The following is a 15528-nucleotide window of genomic DNA, read 5'->3' as shown; positions in this document are numbered from 1 at the left end:
TTGAAAGGATAAGAGATGTTAAGAGTAAGGCCATTAATACTAAAACATTTCTGCAGCCCGTGTTCCTATATCTGGAACCCAGATTTCTATTAATGTAGAACAGCGGTTCTCAACCTGTGGGTCGTGACCCCGTTGGGGGTCAAATGACGATTTGCCAGGGGTCGCCTAAGACCATCGGAAATATGGGAAGTATACTTGCGAGTCGAAGAATCGCGCTCCAATGGTTGACTCCACAAGCCAGCTGCAGGCTCTTCAAATCGCTAGCCAAATTCAGCTTCAGGCGCGATGAATTAAAAAAAAGAGAAATCTTTGCTCTGATGTCTCCCTCTCAAGCCGGCTGCAATCACTCCCAATCGCTAGCCTAATCTGGCTTCAGGCGCGATAAACTTAATAGGGGAGGAGTCTCCGCTTTAATGCCTCCGTCCTCAAGACAATCGCAAGCAGTTCAGATCGCTAGCCAATACGGCTTCAGGCGCGATAAATTCAAAACAAAAATAATTTTACGGTTGGGGGTCGCCAACCGTGGGGAATTGTATTACAGGGGTCACAGCACTATAAAGGTTGAGAACCACTGATGTAGAATGACGCTCCACTATTTTCTAATTCCATACATGTGAAGCCTAAATGTGCACTTATTGGTAAATAACCTTACCCATTACCAACCTTATTTTAAAAAAAACAACTCCCTTGCAAGCCACCTAATTGCCTTAGCTCACAATCCTATTCTATTGAACAAAGGTGCAAAAGCCGAGACCACGGGTCACAAGGAATTCTATTGTAGCCTCATAGGACTGCCAGAGGTTATTCCTAAATTGTGTTTTGTAAATGTTAAATGGGGAGTTAACCTACTAGCTGTGCGCAATTACTTAGTAGATACAGACCGTTTCTCCTCCAATGTTTCCCCCAAATTCCAAGGAATGTTGAGCTGTTTTGCCCAGTTACCCTGTGACCCTCCATGACTGAAAACAGTGGCATTCATTACTAAACGGTTATAATTATGTTGGCTCATGAGCTCTGCCATTAACTGAAATCCTCACGCCTTGCCCTAAGCATGCCAACCTTCCCTCTTCAATAAGCTATGATATTTCACACACAAAGTATATCCCAATCATCTGGAAGAGGCTTACTCATCTCCCTGATCCAGCGTTTTACTACCTTAGCAACTTTTAAGGAATGTGGAAGTATCTTAACCCCCAGAAATTCAATTATCTTCAAGTTGCTAAGGTTGAAAAACACTGCTCGGATCGATTAATTGGCAGTTTTAAAAATGTAATTCCAAATGGTGGGGGGTGGGAGGGAATCCCAATCAACTATGAGCCGCGGCTGACCCTGCTTAGCTTTTTCAAAGCCAGCAATGCTAAGAGAGAAGTTACCACCTGCTACTCTTGCGGTTGAAGTTATGACCACCAACTTGTAGAGTCGAGTAAGCATGGATGTACATGCTTTGTTCTCTGTAGAAGTCAGAAGAATTCCAACTGGGTAAGAAATATCATCTCCTTTTCCATCGAGTTCAAAGAACGGATTATTTAATAGGCTCATTCTACCAACCATTAAGATTAGGGTTGCTGCCAGAGGACTAAAAACTTCTCCAAAATGGAATGGAATAGAATAGAATAGAATAGAATAGAATAGAATAGAATAGAATAGAATAGAATAGAATAGAATAGAATAGAATAGAATAGAAGGGACCTTGGAGGTCTTCCTAGTTCAACCCCCTGCTTAGACAGGAAACCCTGGGTCGCAGTGTCTCAGTGGCTAAGACGCTGAGCTTGTCGATCGAAAGATTGGCAGTTCAGCAGTTCGAATCCCTAGTGCCGTGTAATGGGTGAGTTCCCGTGACTTGTCCCAGCTTCTGCCAACCTAGCAGTTCGAAAGCAAGTAAAAAATGCAAGTAGAAAAACAGGGACCACCTTTGGTGGGAACAGCGTTCCGTGCGCCTTTGGCATTGAGTCATGCCGGCTACATGACCATGGAGGCGTCTTCTGACAGCGCTGGCTCTTTGGCTTTGAAACGGAGATGAGCACCGCCCCCTAGAGTCAGGAACGACTAGCACATATGTGCGAGGGGAACCTTTACTTTTACCAGTTCTGCAGAAGGAAGCATTTAAATGAGGAAAAACCTTCTCCATGGGCTGTTTATCAAGCATCCAAAGGCTATGAGAGGATATAGATAGTCCTTGACTTATGACCACAATTGAGCCCAAAATTTCCATTGCTAAGCAAGAAAATTAAGGGAGTTGTGTCCCATTTTACAAACCTCTTTCCGCAGTTGTTAAAGGAATTCTGCAGTTGTTGAGCAAATCTGGCTTCCCTCATTGACTTTTGCTTGTCAGAAGCCAGCTGGGAAAGTTACAAATGGTGGTCACATGATGTCAGTACTCTGCAACCGTCATAAATACACCCAGTTGCCAAGCACCTGATTTTTGATCCTCGACCATGGGGATGTTGCAATGGTTGTGAAAAAACCGGTCGCAAGTCACTTTCTACAGTGCCATTGTGATTTTGAACAGTCGCTAAGCAAACGGTTGCAGGTCGAGTAGAGGTACACAAAACCAGTGTTAAATCTGCTTGCCTTTTTTTCTATTACAGGAAATTGTGGGTTTTAGATCGCCAGACTCTAGTCCCCCGTAGTTTTCCTTACAAATTGTCGTGTAACTTCAAACGATCTCTAACCGAATGGTTGTAAGTTGAGCAAGCTTTGTGGACACGACCCAATTTCTCCATTGTGTCCCCCGTCTTGACTGCACAGCATCTTGAGATATCTCCGTTTTTCCCAGGAGTGGCACAAATTCTTAATTGAGTTTGTAAAATGCTGAGCTCTTGAGAGAGATTCTGAAAGAACGCATTAGCATCAAGCTACAGAGAACACTGGGGGAGGGGGGGGGCTAGAGCTAGAGTTAAGGTTGAAAAAGAGGCAGCTTGATTCCAGAATCAGATCTCTTAAATCATTCATAAACTTGAGGGGGAAGAAAACCCCTGGGGTTAGCCCCCCCACACTTATGCAGTCTCCAAGGGAGGGTAATTTATGTTCTTTGAAAGAGCCACTGCCAGAGCTGTTCTGTAAAGTTGGCATACAAAAACAGATACCTAAAGCTGATATTTTTCTTCAGAAGGCCCTCTGAGGACAAATGAAACCGGATTTTTAAAAAAAAATAAAATCCACGAGTCTCTTATCCACTATGTTCTCCAAGCCGGTGGTGAGTTTATTGTTAAGAATATACAGATGTGCTGCATTTGGGGGGGGGTGAAATTAAGGAAGAGCTCAAGGCGCTCTTGACGTTTAGGGTCATTCTGTCCCCATTTTGAAAAAAAAGAAAGCTGACAAACTATAGGTAAAAGCAGAAGACAGAAATGATAAAATTGGCAGACAGAGAGGACTGTCACACTGGGAGATATAAAAAGCAGCTGTTGGCAAAATAATTTTTTTCCCCTGCAGCAAAAAAACCAAAAAACTATGCAAACAAAATAAGAACTGCATGGTGGAATAGAGATGCCATTTGATAATGATTTAATAAAGATGCTTAGTTATCAGTTTTCCCAAAGGAGCAATATACAGAACCATCTGAAACAGTGTTTTTTAACGTAGACAATATTAAGATGTGTGGACTTCGAGTTCCCCCCATTTCAGGGGGTGGAATTCTGGGTGTTGAAGTCCACACATCTTAAAACGTTGTCAAGGTTGAGAAACGATGCTCAGAAATAGGATTTTCAACTAAAAAGTTACAAGTCTTCTGGTTCCTGATCAATGTTTAGATCTGCGAGATGGAAGAAAATATTGACCTGGCTTGTTTTGAGTGCAGAAAGACCAGGCCTTTTTTGAAAGTAGCCCTTAAAAACAGAAATCTTTTAAGACAGAGTTCCAATTAGATTTTACCCTCTCCATTTAAGATTGCCTGGCAAACAATTTATCTGTTAATCTACCAATTAAAGATTGCCGCACAGAAGTGTGCTCAGCTGACAGGTTACCAAGGAGGCAATTATTTTAAAAAGAGCAGTAAAACACTCACGCAAAGCTACAATTGTTTGTGTAAATACAGAGGATTCATAGCTAACAATATATATAAATATATATATTCTGCATTCAAAGTTTCTTGTCCTTGTGGCGCCAAATAAATATGTGAACGGAGGAAGGCCATTTATAATTACACCTTAATTATATAAAAAAACGATAGGGTTAGTAAGGGATAAATAGTCTTTCTCAAAAAGGAAAACACTCAGCTTCAGTAAATAAAGAACTTTATTTTTAAACTGAACTCCATTTTAATGTTTCTTGCTCGCAGCTGCCACCTAGGAAAGAAGAAGAAAAAAAAAGCTATTCTAAATGTATTTACATAATCAAATGATTTATGAACAAATATAAAAGCATGTGCACAACCTCCCAGTATTCGAAAGATCATTTCCGCCACTAAGAACACCGCCTTAATTCAAATACCATCCACCTATAGCATGAATGCGTTAATTCCAATCTGGTTTTTATGTCCCCTTGCTTTTGATTAAGAGTTTGACAAAAAGGTCACAAACACCGCATTTCAGGCAATTTATTGCTGGGAAAATAGAAAAATGCGCTGTCCACAGGCTAAAAAACACCTTAACTCATGGTCATCACCCACCAGCTTCCAACACAATTTATCAAGATACGTAAAAGAGTCTTAACTATGCATACTGGTTACGTATTTGACTGAATGGACACCTAATTCAAAGCGAGAATTTGAATTGTGCTTTTTTGTTGAACAAGCCATGGTGAACCAATTATATTCTGGCTTTTTGTTGAAGGTCCTTCTCAGAGCTTAGCTGTTTTCTTGCCAACGTTTCATTACCCAATGAAACGTAACATCATCAATGCTAGTAAGGAGTGGGGTTTGGTCTCAGTTTATATTCTAGTAGCTTGCCTTTTCAGTGTTGGTGGGGGTGATCTTAGAGGTTCTTTGGTTGGGCTGTTTACTATTGGTTGGTTTTGCAATTCCTCGATTGGAGTATTATTTACTTGATGTCGGTCTGATGTCAACCTTGGAGTCACTTGTGAAATCTTGTGTTACTGGAGAGAAAAGCCAACTTTCTTAGGACACATAAACATCCCTTTTTTCCTGCAAATGCTCATTTGCCCTGTCCACTAAAGGAACCCACAATAGATGGGCTTGCTACAGGTATTTTCAGGCATGATCAAGAAAGCGTCAAGATATTTTGACTTGGTTCACATTTCAGCTCCACAGTTAGAGGAGTGAGAAAAACCTGTTAAGCGCAAGAGATGCACAATCTTTATTCTGATTTTTGTTGGACATGCTCCGTGCAATCGTAGAGGGAATAATTTGTTATGAAATAACTCGCCAACAGTACACTGTACAGTACACAGACCTAGTTAGCCGTGCAATCATCTCGGCACTTTATCAAACGGTGATGGGGCTGTTAAAACAGTTTTATGCGGGGGAGGGGGGAGAGAGATGATCAAGTGCAAGTTTTAAGAGCAAAACGGTGATGCAATATGCAGCTCTTTCTAATGAGATTCATAGAGTGGGGTCTTTAGGGGTACATTTAGGCTCCAGCAAAAAGGCTGCTCGGAAATACTCCTACAAGTTGCTGATTCCAACTCTCATTTATTATCTATTTTGCTTTTGCTTGCACAGCTTTAAAAGCAAGGCTGTCCAATTCTTTAGGAAGTGAAGCTCATGGGGGGGGGGATGGGGGGGGAAGCAATCTGCTGCCTTTCAAGTGTTATTGATTTTTAGTTCCTGTGAGTTCCAGTCATCCTATCTGATGGTTGTTTTTTTTAAAAAAAACAAAAACAACTCTATAGAATGTATATACCAAAAAACCCTGAGTACTCAAGTAGCCGAAGTCCCTGCTTTAAATCAAGGTGAATGAGAAAATATAACAGGGTTAATTTCGAGAATTCTTCCTCTTATCCTCATTTCCTGCCTCATCTAAATCAAAAGTGCAGAGACCAATTTCACCCCATCCTGCAATATACAACAAAGAATCTAGCATTGCGGTAAGGGAAAAAGAAAACAGGCCAAGGGTTAAAAGCCGTTTTTTTTTGTCATGACGCAAAAACCTGCAACTTTATGTACCTGTATTAAATGCATGTATGTAATGATCACATTTACATTAGATCATCACAATAATAGAGTAAGAACAGAGTTGGAAGGGACCTTGGAGGTCTTCTAGTACAGCCACCTGCTCAAGCAGGAAACTCTATAGCATTTCAGACAAATGGTTGTCCAATCTCCTCTTAAAAACCTTCAGGGTTGGAGCACCCACAAGCTGTTGGAGCCAAGCTGTTCCACTGATTGATTGTTCTCAAAATTTCTCCTTAGTTCTAGGTTGCTTCTCTCCTTGATTAGTTTTCGTACATTGCTTCTTGTCCTTCCTTCAGGTGCTTTGGAGAATAGCTTGACTCCCTCTTCTTTGTTGACAGCCTCATAGACATCGGAACACTGCTATCATGTCACCCCCCCTAGTCCTTCTTTTGATTAAACTAGACTCATGGCCTGTTATTTAGTGGACCAAAGACCTGATGTTTCTTGCAACTTATGAATGAGTTGCTTTAAGGCAACAGATTTATGTATGGATGATTACAATGAAACATGGTCATCCTCTACTAACACTGCAGTGTAATAATTTACATAGATGGGGACATGTATAAGAAGCCTTCATGCAATTCCAGTTGTGTTGTTTTCGTGCTTTTCCCCTTTGCTGTTTTTTCTTTTGTGTCTCTTTTTTCCTCACTTTTTAAAAACAATCTCCCAACACCTGTTGCCTAAATGCAGGACTTCCTATGTTAAAATTTACCGCATCGAATGCAACTGATTTAACCTAACAATACTTCCAATGTAAGTGAAAACTCATTTTAAAAGATTAACGGGAGGCATGCTTATTAATGAATGCCCCTTAAATTGGAGAGTATTCACCCATGACAATTCACATTATTTACATAATGAAGTCATTTGTAGAATACGATCAATGCATAATTGTCATTAATGAGAATGCGCCATCCGTCCATTCTCTGCAAAGAATAGATATCTTTTATTCAGTCTGCTCATGAATGATTGGGCTATTTGTGATTTTAAGGACGGAGAAGGGAAAGATGGCTACTTTAAGTTTCCGGATGGCCATTTTAAATGCCACAAGAAAGCCGTCACTTCTAAATCTGCATTAAGGGGCAAGATTAATGGTCTGATGCAGTAAAAAAAACCTGTCCAAGCCTCTTTTCAAATTTCTCCTTATGCAATTGTAGATTTTACCTGTCCAGCAATCCTGTCCAGGTCTCTCTGTCCCTGAGGAGTAAGCTTGCGGCCTCTGAAAAGAAACCAGTGTCAAAAATCAGCCTCTTCTAAAATTAAACTACTAACACGCACCGTGGATCATTCCCGGTTTGGGTTACGAGCAATGTAGCAGTGCAAAGATCACAATTCAAAAGATAAGATGTGATTCAAAACACGTGGTCCGGCATCCGGCATCCAACAGCCGCTAAGAACATCTTAAAGCTGATGTATTATCGCATGAGAGTTTATTTTTTTTTGCAAAGCACACTATTTGTCTTTGCATCGACATTTCCGTGCAATCCTAAATTAAAATCATTCTTAAAGGAGTACTGTTTTTTTTACACCACCTGTATGAATTTTTGAAGTTTCCCAAGGCTTTAACACTACTTGGGGGAAAATAGAAGCCAGGTAGGTGTTGCTTAATTGTAACCTTCAGCAATTCTAGCCAGTGAAGAACACGGGAAGCTACAGTTCAACTATATAGAAGTACCACAGAATCCCATAATAATCTTGCCCGTCTTCATTAAGAGGGAGCATATAAGATCGTTGTCCAAAGATACCCACATAGGCAATGCAACCAACAGTATCAGTACTCAAGAAGACATTCTACCACACATACTCATGTCATAGGGAAGGATATTGCTGGACTTGGCCACAATACTCTAATATTGTTTGCACAATCTTTGGAAGCCCTCAGGTAGGCCACGAAGGCAAAAGACTTCTATAACCGTCCAGCAATATATATTCAAAGTCACACTGCCTCTGAACAGAGCTTGCGGTACGGTCTTTAGAAACAGATTCCCACAAACGGTATCCAATGCGTTGCGCACAACTGTGCTTCTGTGAGCCTGCCACAAGACACGTGTGTTAACTTAGGCTTCCACGTTCTCTGCATCTGGTAGGAACTCACCCATCCTGGTCCTTCTCCACCATTTTGAGCCCTTCCAAAGCCTGGAGCACCCTCCTGGCAACACTTTTGGAACCCCGGCTGAAGTGACTGGGCATCACACCGTTGCGCTGGCGCCCCCCATAGATCTTGGTCATGGAGCCGACTCCAGCACCACCCCGAAGATAAAGGTGGCGGGCTGTGGATGCTGCAAACAAACAAACAAAAAAAAACCCCATCACTTTATGACCTTCGAACTGGTCATTTCAACCACAGCCTCCTGGCACGAGAAAGACTGAACTGTTTCCAAAGTTTCACAGGACCCGAACGTATTTTACCACTTCCTTAAAGAATCAAGCTTGACTGCTCACGAGTAGAGTTTTTTTGGTAACAATTCGCAAGTGGTTCGCCAGTGCCTTTTTTTTTTAGGGTTTCCACCCCCACCCCCAAAAAATGACCACCCTGGGCATCTATAAACGTGAACCACATCATGCCAAAACGACATCTTCAAAACAGCCTCGCCTATCTTCTCATACTGAAGGTTGCTAAAGACAGGAACTTTCAATTTATGCCGAGATGTTGCATGCCCAATGAAAGTAATTAAAATTAATGAGCACAGCACCCTCAACTGCTTTCAGCCCAATGCCGCCTCCAACTGAAGAAGCTTCAGCATGGCATCGCTTGGAGACAAAACAAGCGAACTGCATGAAAACGCTCAATTTCCACCTGGAACGGAGTTGCGTTATCTCACCAGCAGGCAGTTTTTCTACGCACCGCCTGCCTTCTCCTTTGAGGCTATTCCACAGGCCCAGACAAAAGGAGAAACCCTGAGGCTATATTCCTGCAAGTCAGAAACCTCCTTCCCTCCCTTACATTTCACTTGAGCAGTAACAAGAGCAAATTAACCAGGCTGAACAGCCATCCTGATGGCAAGGGGGGAAGGGGGAAGCAGGGTTCGGACTTCAGGGCATCTACAAAACTCCTGCCACAGCAGAGGCCAATTTGAAGAAGCAAGAATATTGGTTCGCTGTCATTTACCGTGAATACAAACAGATGCGAGAAGGGCATTTTGGTTCCCTGTGAAATAATAGATCAAGATCTCCATGAAGAGCATCTCCAGGGCTCTCCAACCATCTGAAGTCACGAATAAAGCCATCTTGCGTAGGGCGAGATGGAGGCAGCCAACAGACTATTGGTAGGCAGCCAAAGCAGCTGCTTGCATCCACTGTTTTATAGGCAGGCAAATCAAATGCAAAGGGTTTGAGGCCTGTTGGAAAAAAAAACGATTTCCATACTGGCCAGGAGCGCTGCCCACTCGACGCGGATGGTGATAGTCCAAAAGCATCTAGCAGCGATTTGTAATAGATTAGAGGGCTGACAGGGAAACAAGCCACAAAAGATATTTTAGAATTAACGGAGGCTTTTAATGAGACGTCATATTAAAGAGCTGGGCAACAAAGCATCTGTGCTTCTGATTGGTCCCCAAGATATAAACGCTTTATAATTATGGGCAGAGAAGTCAATTATCTTCTTGATTGATAACATTACCAAAGCCTCCAATTGCTAGCCAACCACAGAGTTTATAGCAAAGCTGCAGCCACTGCTATAAACATATCCCTGTGTATCTTGGTGCTGGTGGCGATTTCCTGGGAAAATGAGAAAGGGTTCTGTTCTTTTCATTGAACGCCACATCCCTCCCAGGACACGCACAGACCAGAGTCTAAACAGGACAGTGGTGTGTTGTCCCAAAAGTCACACCCTTCTTTAAAAGTAGAGTTGTTTTAAACTCTGCAGTGTCATCAGAAGGCAGAGGCAAAAAAAAATAGACACTACCAAGGGTATCAGGGGTTGGATTAGAAAAGCAGGAATTGCAGCGTTCTGTCCAGCAAAGTGTCTTCAAAACCCATTATCTATAGCAGGGGTCTCCAACCTTGGCAACTTTAAGTCTGGTGGACTTCAACTCCCAGAATTCCCCAGCCAGCAAAGCAAAACTGGCTGGGGAATTCTGGGAATTGAAGTCCACCAGGCTTAAAGTTGCCAAGGTTGGAGACCCCTGATCTATAGACTTACTCTCGCAACAGTATGTAAATCATTGTTGCTCCTTAACACAAATAAAAGCTAATGCTTATAAAGCCAGTTTGGTATAATGACTAAGGCACCAGGCTAGAAATCAGGAGATTCCAAGTTCTAATCCTGTCTTAGGTACAAAGCCTGCTGAGTGACTTTGGCCAGTCACACTGTCTCTCAGGCCTAGAGAGAAGGCAATGGCAAACGACTTCTGAAAATGTTGCCAAGAGAATTGCAGAGATTCATCCAGTCAAGATTGGGACACGCAAAAACGAGCATCACCCCTCAAACAGCCTCAGCAACTCTCCCTGGCAATGTTGTGAGTAGCACTGGTTCATTTTAATAGGACAATTGATGTATTAAATTGCAGTAAGCCATGATTTTGACCACAATCATGGTTTATTTTGATTTTATTTATAGCCACCCATCATAGACACTGGGCATTTCACATATACAAAACAAGGAAGGCAGTATTATTTATCAAATTTGGAAAACACCCATCTCACTCACAGAGTTTTGAAGAAGACTCTGCCACAGATCCATACAAAATGCTAAGGAACCAAAACTTATTTTAAAATCTGCAATGGCTAATATGCATACCACCCTTCATCAAAACCAAACAAATTACAGTATGGGCTGTTATTGCATGTTAACCAGCTATTGAAACTAAACCATGAATGTTTACTACAGTTGCCTATTTTCATCTCCTCTTCTACTGTCCTTCCCCTCCCATTGTAAGCTTCTTAGGAGGTTGAACTTATTTTCATGCATAGGTACTAATGCAGGGTGGGCAACTTTATGACCTGTGGACTTCGACTCCCAGAATTCCTGAGCCAGCATTGCCCAATAAGAAGCACATTGCAATATCTACCCATAGGTAATTTCAATAAAACAATATTCATTTTGGCCCCTCTTACCCAAAGAACACATTGTAGAAAAATTACAATTAGCACAGCACTGAAATCATTTCATTCCTTACCAGCTCTGGTATAAAACCAGTTTTCATCATATGGAGCCAATTCTTTGTGCTTGGCTAGTTTGACTGTGTCCACCCATTCAGGTACCTTTAGTTTACCTGACCTGCAAAACAATTCAAGTATCAGTTACGAGGACTGTGAATTGCTTCTTAGTCCTTTCCACAAAAGATGGTTCAAAGCAAATGGGATACAAACACAACACTGTAACTCTTTAAAGCAGCTGACTTTTTTTCTGGGATCACACAGCGACTACAGAGGACTGCTTTAAAGGATTGCAGAGAGATACAATAAGTGTCTCAAAATTTAGGCAACTGATTAATCCAAATATATTCGTGAAATTCAAAGGGGAAAAAGCTGAAGCACAGATCCACTAAAGCTACAAAGCACTACTTGGAAGAAAAAACAGTCCTGTTCTAAGGTAAACCCCAGATAGAGACAATATTTTGTGGTCTGAAATATCAATGGGAGCACACACTAGGTACCCCGGTTTTTAAAAAAAATAAAAGATGCTTTGGTTTAAATGCCTGTTTAGCTATAAATCTTACTGCATCACTATTTATTGAACACTCAAATTAATTCACATACATATATGTGATTTGTACCCCATGTTATTATCCAGGAAGTACTTAAGGCAGCTATCAGTATATTAGAGAAGCGCAAAACAGTTTGTGCATGAACTATTCTATACATGAAACGTGAATTATTCCAAACATGAAAGGAGCTACTTCTGGTGGTTCCTCTCCAAAGTGAAACATGTGTGTTTGGTCCAGAAACCAAAATGAAACAGGACTCAAGTCTAAGTTCTAGCCTGAAACATGAATTGTTCTGGGAAGAAGCGCTGAACGGAGGGGAAGGGGAAGAAAATGCCAGGAATACCAGCAATGGCAATTAAGGAGAAGCAAGGAAGAGAGGCACCAAGAAGATTGGGGGACATAGATTAATAGAATATGCTGTGCTGAGAACCAACAGTAGCTGCTGAGTGCAGGGAATCAACTGAATAGATTTTTGACTGATGAGACATGTCATTTTAGGGTATCAGCAATGTGGTTGAGAAACAGGGAAGGGAAGGATATGTCATGTTGGGAGTTATGAAGGATTTCCATTTTGGACACATTCCTACACAATCCCTTAATGATGTTTTTGTTTAGAAAATCAAATTCATAAAAACTAATTTATTTGGTAATAATAGGTGCAAACCCTACAGCATCTTACTGGGACACAAATTTGCATTTGCACACCAATTCCATTCTGGTGTGATTAGTTGCATTAGTTCCATTAATAAAGCTGATTCCAGTGAGAAGAAATATACTTCAAACTATTTATCTTATTAGTAAGCAATCAAAATAATATGGTGCTTTTAACTCCCTATTCATTTCCTGCCTGGATTTACAGGAATCATGGTTTTTAACACCCACCTTTATTTCCTGAAATATTACTACTGCAAAGGGAATGTATTTATGTGTATTTTTATTCAAACCATTAAAATATGCTAATCAAAAATGCTTTATAGATTAGTATAGACTCAGAAAAGAGTGCTACCTTTTGGGAAAATACAACTCACTACATCAAAAGTCTAATTTGTATGTGCTAATTAATTTTTCACACAACTTACTTTTTGAGAAAGGCTGCAAGGGCCCGCACAAACTCCTGCTGGTTGACGTCTTTTACAGTTACTCCAGGCATCTGCAGAGGGGGAAAAATATGTAATCTCACCCATTTAGAAAAATTAATCATAGTTTCATACTGCTGGGAATTGAACCACCACTGCTAAGGAGAGGCCAGGAGAGCACCCCCTCTTCACAATATTTATTCATTTGTTTATTACCTGTTTATTAATATTATCATTATAATTCCTAAGGACTCCTGGCAGCCGGAATAAAACACATCCAATAAACAATTATACAAGTAAAAACTATTGGAGCAGTCAAGCAAAAATACGACAGCTCCACTGCAGCAGATTCCATGGCAGGAGAAAATCTAAGTCCCATCTACGGTCCAGAAAAAGAATATGAGTTTGTTTTTCCCAGAAGCACCACTTTGAGGCAATTGCCTTCAGAGAAAAAGGGTCAAATATTTTGGACAGGTAACCAAGGATTGCAATACTCAATGTTTGTAATCCTGAATCCTACAATTGCTGTTACTGGAGTTAATAAGTAGAACAATAATCATAAGGTATAACACTTAATGATAGTCATAGGGTACAAATAAGCAATCAGGAAACAATCAATATAAATCGTAAGGATACAAGCAACAAAGTTACAGTCATACAGTTGTAAGTGGAAGAAGATGGGTGATGGGAACGATGAGAAGATTAATAGTAGTGCAGATTTAGTAAATAGTTTGACAGTGTTGAGGGAATTATTTGTTTAGCAGAGTGATGGCCTTCGGGGAAAAAACTGTTCTTGTGTCTAGTTGTTCTGGTGTGCAGTGCTCTATAGCCTCGTTTTGAGAGTAGGAGTTGAAACAGTTTATGTCCTGGATGTGAGGGATCTGTAAATATTTTCACGGCCCTCTTTCTGACTCAGGCAATATACAGGTCCTCAATGGAAGGCAGGTTGGTAGCAATTGTTTTTCTGCAGTTCTAATTATTCCTATTATAATTATTACACTGTGAGTTTACAGGCAAGGATCATTGTATGTTTTAGTATCTGTAATAATGGTGAATATTTTAGTATTAGTATCTTATATTAGTATTTAGTATCTGTAGAATTTCTATAGAACAGGATCTTTTTTTCTTTACTCTATAGCAGATCATATTGTCACAGCGATCAAAAATCTTATCTATTCCTGTTCCTTCCCAAACAAAAGCCAAGTACCACATCATAAAATATGATTTTGGTGATTGTTAAAGAGATTCTCCAGGTCCCTCAATTTCTGGTTTCAATTTCTGTTAAGTATGTACAACTTTTTAATCAGAAATATAAACTTCACAGATCCCTTAGGGGTGTTTCATAAGAGACATCGGATTTTAATAATAATAATTTTTGTCTTCACAGCTTCTGCCTACCAACTCTTGATTCATTGAGGGGCCCTTATTTTGTTAGCTTTTTAAGGATCCACAAAGGATCCAGGCACCTAATATTACTATAAATGGGTATAAATGTAATTTTATTCTAAGCAAATGATTCAAAGCAAATAACCAACACACTCTTTTATGTGGACATTGAAACCGTTGCTCTTTCTTTTTATGGTAAACATTAAAAAAAAATATTTTAAAAAAATAGAAATAACCAATAGGAACAGTGGTGGTATTTAAGATGTTAAGCTTCGCAATTTTTTTAAAAAAATGAGTATCAATAATAAATAAATATATTAGATAGATAGATATAAAATATAATATATAAAAATGGGAATATGCATCTGTCAGGCCTGGAAATCAGTTACGCTGAAACGTAATAAAGTATAACTGAGGTACAATAAACCCAGTCAAATAATAGTTTTTATTCTTGTCTCCCCCACATATATTTTCTTCCTTTCCATCCGCTTATTCCACGAGAGCCGCTTCCCTCCCACGCCGCCACATGGCCTGGCCTTGCCCGGCAAGCCAGACCCAAGACAGGCTAGGCCAGAGCACCGAGAAAAATTAGGGAAGCCTAAGCCGGCCCCTCCGGGGTCAGCCGAGCTCCCGGCCTGCCTCCCCACGAGCCGCCACCTTGCTCACCGTGTTGCCGCCTCAGCGCTACCGGGCAGGAAAAAGAACGCACGGGGCTCCCCACCCGCTCCTCGCAGGGCTCCAAGCGCCGCGAGGTTTGTCTCGACCAATGGTCATTCGCGCGATCTGAACCTCGACCAATCGTTACCCGGAGGGAGGGGAGAGGAAGGCATCGCGAGACGTCCCGCCAAACGACGAGAACGGGTTTGCCAAGACGGAAGTTGTGGAAGCAATTTGCCCATCGAAGGGCGGAAGGCGGTTCAATATTTTTTTTCTTGTTTTCCTAACCATTTTTATTTTTATTTTATTTTATTTATTTGTCACAACATTATATACAGGAACATATATTGAAAAGAAACAATAGGCCAGGGTTGTTACAAAGGTGCTTTTTCAGGAGGCAACTGGAGTTTCTTGGTTTTTTCTTTTCAAAACGTTTCTTCAAAAGAAGAAATGTCTTCAAATCTGGTATATATATAGTTTCCTGCCTATGCAGGGGGTTGGACTAGAAGACCTCCAAGGTCCCTTCCAACTCTGTTATACTATTCTATAATAAGTTTCCTGATTCTGTTTGTTAACTGCGTTGGCATTTCCCTTTCTAAGCAGTGGTGTCTATGGTTGCTGAAGTTCTGTAATAAATATTAAAGGTCTCCCCAAGTTCCTGAAGTATGATTGCTTAATTTTAAAAAAA

At 40.7% G+C, this 15528-nt stretch overlaps 1 protein-coding gene across 1 annotated transcript; it reads right to left on the bottom strand.

Moving 5' to 3' along the window:
• Positions 1-4218: 4218 nt before the first annotated feature.
• Positions 4219-14934, bottom strand: RPS19 (ribosomal protein S19). The gene is made up of 6 exons (XM_058196222.1): positions 14850-14934; positions 12801-12871; positions 11191-11291; positions 8169-8352; positions 7238-7292; positions 4219-4286 (listed from the first exon to the last, which is right to left on the bottom strand). Exons 2-6 carry the CDS (start codon positions 12869-12871, stop codon positions 4260-4262), a joined length of 438 nt encoding a protein of 145 aa, XP_058052205.1. The 5' UTR covers positions 14850-14934; the 3' UTR covers positions 4219-4259.
• Positions 14935-15528: the final 594 nt, after the last annotated feature.

Source organism: Ahaetulla prasina, chromosome 10 (genome assembly GCF_028640845.1).
Source record: "Ahaetulla prasina isolate Xishuangbanna chromosome 10, ASM2864084v1, whole genome shotgun sequence".
NCBI lineage: Eukaryota > Metazoa > Chordata > Lepidosauria > Squamata > Colubridae > Ahaetulla > Ahaetulla prasina.
This window is presented reverse-complemented; position numbering and strand designations above follow the sequence as displayed.

Bases quoted from the DNA above. Each gene is read 5' to 3' on its own strand.
- RPS19 (XM_058196222.1), bottom strand. From the start codon at position 12,871: ATGCCTGGAGTAACTGTAAAAGACGTCAACCAGCAGGAGTTTGTGCGG. The intron at 11,292-12,800 runs GTAAGTTGTGTG...ATTGTTTTGCAG, and splicing joins CTTGCAGCCTTTCTCAAAAA to GTCAGGTAAACTAAAGGTAC. The intron at 4,287-7,237 runs GTAAAATCTACA...CTTCTTTCCTAG, and splicing joins TGGACAGGATTGCTGGACAG to GTGGCAGCTGCGAGCAAGAA.